General features: G+C 42.1%; 1 protein-coding gene across 1 annotated transcript; it reads right to left on the bottom strand.

Annotated features, from left to right (window-relative positions):
- Positions 1-459: 459 nt before the first annotated feature.
- On the bottom strand, positions 460-4,254 carry LOC137527394 (piggyBac transposable element-derived protein 4-like). Its single transcript, XM_068247907.1, has 2 exons — positions 2,685-4,254; positions 460-470 (listed from the first exon to the last, which is right to left on the bottom strand). The coding sequence occupies exons 1-2, from the start codon at positions 4,252-4,254 to the stop codon at positions 460-462; spliced, it is 1,581 nt and encodes a 526-aa protein (XP_068104008.1).
- Positions 4,255-5,148: the final 894 nt, after the last annotated feature.

Below are 5,148 nucleotides of genomic sequence, written 5' to 3'. Positions count from 1 at the left end.
ATTTTAGTAATAATGTTATTCTCTATGCATTTTAAAGAGAAAAAAGAGAAAAAAATGAAAAGATACACTATTTCTATATTTCCAACCACTGTAGTTTTAAAATAGACAAAGATACCATAGATAAAACCAACACATTTTATCCGCCCACTTGTCCCGGTTATCACAACATTTAAATAATGTTCCTAGTACAATGTATGGCGACAATATATTATTTGGAAATAAAGGCACATTTTTTCAGTTTTCTGTTTTCTGTTTTTTCATTGTCATCTATCAGTAATTAAAAGCCCTTATCTGTAAAAGTAACAGTAATATACCATCATGGCATACATATTTAAAAAGCTGAGTGACTAAGGTAGCTATTTATGTATTGTATTTTCAATTATGTCACTTGTGGGTTTTTTTACAAGCGTTTTATTTTGGTGCCGAGTATATGAAAATAACAATTTTATTGCTTTTCATTCAGTTTCTTGCTAAAGAAAATTCACATGACATAGGTTTCAGTTGTCAAATATCCCAAATTATATTCTCTCGCTTGTCACGGTTAAAATGATACCCTATATACATCATCAGATAGCTTCTTGGGCACACCGCACACTGATAACCACAAGTAGCACCATTGGATTTTTGAAGGCCATTTTTTGCAACAAAAGTAATACAATCATTCTTTCTTGGCAAAGCCACTGGTGTCTCAGAACATTCAGTACAGGTCATAAACCAAACCATTCTGAAAACTAGAGACCTAGGCCTACTCAGATAAACATATTTTGTAACATTTGGATTAATGCCCTTTTGCTGAAATTGTACCAGAAGTTTGAAAACAGCATTTTTTTACAGTTTTCTTCAGTTTGGCGAGAAAAAAAAATCACATGACATAGACTTCAACAATACTACATCCCAAATTATATTCTCTCGCTTGTCACGGTTAAAATGATACCCTATATACATCATCAGATAGCTTCTTGGGCACACCACACACTGATAACCACAAGTAGCACCATTGGATTTTTCAAGGCCATTTTTTGCAACAAAAGTAATACAGTAATTCTTTCTTGGCAAAGCCCCTGGTGTCTCAGAACATTCAGTACAGGTCATAAACCAAACCATTCTGAAAACTAGAGACCTAGGCCTACTCAGATAAACATATTTTGTAACATTTGGATTCATGCCTTTTTGCTGAAATTGTACCAGAAGTTTGAAAATAGCATTTTTTTACAGTTTTCTTCAGTTTGGCGAGAAAAAAAAATCACATGACATAGACTTCAACAATACTACATCCCAAATTATATTCTCTCGCTTGTCACGGTTAAAATGATACCCTATATACATCATCAGATAGCTTCTTGGGCACACCGCACACTGATAACCACAAGTAGCACCATTGGATTTTTCAAGGCCATTTTTTGCAACAAAAGTAATACAGTCATTCTTTCTTGGCAAAGCCCCTGGTGTCTCAGAACATTCAGTACAGGTCATAAACCAAACCATTCTGAAAACTAGAGACCTAGGCCTACTCAGATAAACATATTTTGTAACATTTGGATTCATGCCCTTTTGCTGAAATTGTACCAGAAGTTTGAAAATAGCATTTTTTTACAGTTTTCTTCAGTTTGGCGAGAAAAAAAAATCACATGACATAGACTTCAACAATACTACATCCCAAATCATATTCTCTCGCTTGTCACGGTTAAAATGATACCCTATATACATCATCAGATAGCTTCTTGGGCACACCGCACACTGATAACCACAAGTAGCACCAACAGCTTTTTCAAGGCCAATTTTCTCCCCAAAGTGTCATTCTTTTTTTAAGTCCAGTACACACTTTCAATTAAAATTGGCCAATCACTGACCAATTGTACCACCTTACCATGTAGTATGAGAGTCAACAAATATTGAATAGTATGAGCAGATTGTGCAGGTAAACGCTCATACTGTAGTATGAGGGTTTACCTACACAATCTGCTCATATTATTCAAGATTCAATAGTAAAATTGATCAGTGATTGGCCAATCATACTTGAAAGTGTGTACAAGGCTTTAGCAAAGTATACTGAGGGCTTCACAATGTCTTTAAACATACACAAATTGGTACTCACCATTGTAGAAGCTGTAGCAAGGTGGAAGTCAGGAGGTCCGAAGGTGTCCGGCAGCCATGCCAAGGGTCAGAGTTTGGTAGATCAGCCATGCCAGAGGTCAGAGGGTAATTCGGCAGCCATGCCAGAGTTCAGAGGGTGGTCGTTAGTTATGCCAGGGGTCGAATTCCATAGAGTGGTTGTCAGCCATGCCAGAGGTCAGATCCGGAGAGTCAAATACAGTTCAATTATACCATAAAAAAAAAGGCAGTGAAAGGGTAAAAAAAAAAAAAAAAAAAAAACAACAACTAATAATGAAGGACTGTATGATAGGTCTCAAAGCAGGGATTAAGGCATAGTGCTGCTTTGGACGGACATTTCGGACAATGATATCGTGTGTCCCTTCGAACGTGATTTTTCCTGCAAACTCTGCACCTTTTTTGGGGGTATGGTTTTGATGCAGTTGGGGGGAGTGGGGCAGGAAAATGATTTCCCTCAAATCTGGCAACATTTTCTGCACGAAGTTGGTCTGGGTTTGGGGCAGGTTGTCCAGATTCAAAAAGGAGACATGTAATTATTGCCAGCTGGAACTTTAAAAAAGAGTCCCTGTTACCTGATTTTTTGTACAGGACAAAGGCGTTTTGGAGGCACATCTGGAAAAAATATAGAGCCACTTTTTTGTACCAGATCTTCCTCTTCCTGTTGAGCCTGTATGGTGCCAAAACCTGGTCGGACAAGTCCACTGCCCCCATGAACTTGGTGTACTCAGCGATGGCCAGTGGTTTTACTACTTCCCGACTACGAGTCCTCACAGTTGTTGTTGCCTCGGTGTGGATGGTGGTGAGGGCTAAGACATCGCGCTTATCTCTAAATTTTAAAGCGAGCAGCTCGTTGCTCCGTTGGCTGCAGGTCTCCCCCCTCTTCAGTTTTTTATGAACGACCTCTGATGGCAGGCCTTTGCGATTTGCCCTGACAGTTCCGCAGGCTGGAGTCTGGACTGAAAATAAATGTTTGAACAGTGGAACACTCGTGTAAAAATTGTCCACGTAAAGGTGGTAACCCTGGTGGAGTAGAGGGTTGAGGAGGTCCAGTACTATCCTCTCTGTTGTACCCATGTAGGGAGGGCATCCAGGAGGCTGTATTAAGCTGTCCTTCCCTTCATAAACTTTTAGTGAATAGATATAGCCACTCCCACTTTCGCACAACTTGTACAGTTTTATCCCATACCGTGACCTTTTGTTGGGTATATATTGTTTGATTGCCAGCCTCCCGTGGAAAGGGATTAAGGACTCATCGATGGCTATTCTTTGCTCTGGCATGTATTTTTCTGCAAAAGTTCTATTTAAATGGTCGATGAAGGGCCTCAATTTAAATAGTCGGTCATGGGCTGGGTCGTTAGGTGGGAGGTGGTCTGCATTATTGCTAAAATGCAAGCAGGTTAGCAGCATTTGGTAGCGGCGTCTGGTCATTCTGGACGAATAAATTGGGATGCAGAGGATTGGATTTTTTGTCCAGTACAGTTGCTGTTCAGGTAATGGAGAAAGGGCCATATCGAAAGTCAATCCCAAAAAAACTTTCAAATCACGGGTAGTTGCAGGGGTCCAGTGGGAAGCTAACACACAGGTGGGATGGTCTGCTATGCGTTGCTGGGCATAGATATTGCTCTGATCGCAGACATACTGCAGGAAGCTCTCTGGCAAAAAAAGTTCAAAAAAGTCAATGGGCTGCATGTTGCTGGTGTCCACTAATAGGCCACTCCTGGCTGTGAAGGGAGGGAGGTTAGGGGTCTCCATATTAGATGCTGACCATTGTGGGTCCCTTAGATCATAGGGTAGTGGTTCCCTCTGTGGTACCCTTGCTGGCATGCTCTGCCTTGGCCTGGCAGCCCTCTGACCTCTTGGGATGGCATTGCTGGAGGTAGCTATAGGTGACCCTCCTTCAGAAGCAGTGTCAGTGTCACTAATGCCCTTTGCCTGCTCCGCGCTCCTAGATGGCTGAGCTGTGGATGGCCCAGCAGACTCAGAATCGCTGTCCGTTGAGTCGCTTTCTGACTCGGACGGCAGCCAATCAATATCTGTGGACTCCAAATCATCCTCAAATTCGCTGCTGCTGTGACTGTCACTGTCACTGTCACGCTCCAGAATGGCGAACGCCTCTTGCAAAGAATACATTCTCTTTGCCATCTTTATAGAAAATGTATATAGGATATACACTATAATTGTATAGAGGCAAATTGTAAAAAAAAAAAAAAAGAGAGAGAGAAAAAAAAGAGTCCACAAAAATACAGCAGAAATAATATTCTATAAAAAAAAGCAAGGGAGGCTAGGATTAGATCAGGGTTGATCAGGGTGATCAGGGTTGATCAGGGTTGATCAGGGTTGATCAGGGTTGATCAGGGGTATATAGTCCTGGTATATTTATTGATCAGTCCTGGTATATTTATAAAATCCACTAGGTGGCAGTCAGAATACAAGTAAAGAAGATCCAGTTACCTTGTAATCCTCTCAGGAGTGATTACAAGGTAACTGTATCTTCTCAAGTGCTGGCAACATTGTTTGTAAACCTCACAAATGAATGAGCACTGCTATTGGCTTATAGCAGTGCTCATTCATGGTTACAGGCATCTGATTGGTGATGGGAGTAATTACTCCCATTCATCAATCCCACCCAGAAATAAATGAAGCTGGTGCACGTGCACGTGCACGCACGGGGGCGCGCACCCGCGGGCGGGAGCGCGGGAGCGCGCGGGAGCGGGGGCGCGCGGGAGCGCGCGCGTGCACGCGCGCGATCGCGCCCGCACAGCACAATAGCGGCAGGGGCGTTTATAAACGCCCCTGATCCGCTAATTAAGTCAATAGGGGCGTAGTTAAGCGTCTGGGAAATCCGAAAGTGGTTAAAACACGACTCTGCGTTATTTACATAATTTTTGGAGGGACTTTTGTCATGGATTCCCCTCTGGCATGCCCCTATCCAGGTGTTGGTCCCCTTGAAACAACTTTTCCATCACTTTTGTGGCCAGAAACAGTCCCTGTAGGTTTTAGAATTCTCCTGCCCATTGAAGTCTATGGAAATTCACC

Source organism: Hyperolius riggenbachi, chromosome 8 (assembly GCF_040937935.1).
Source record: "Hyperolius riggenbachi isolate aHypRig1 chromosome 8, aHypRig1.pri, whole genome shotgun sequence".
Classification (NCBI taxonomy): domain Eukaryota; kingdom Metazoa; phylum Chordata; class Amphibia; order Anura; family Hyperoliidae; genus Hyperolius; species Hyperolius riggenbachi.
Note: the sequence above shows the minus strand (reverse complement) of the source record. Positions and strands in the feature narration are given on the sequence as shown.

Excerpts from the sequence above, each read along its gene's own strand:
- LOC137527394 (XM_068247907.1), bottom strand. The coding sequence starts at position 4,254 with ATGGCAAAGAGAATGTATTCTTTGCAAGAGGCGTTCGCCATTCTGGAG.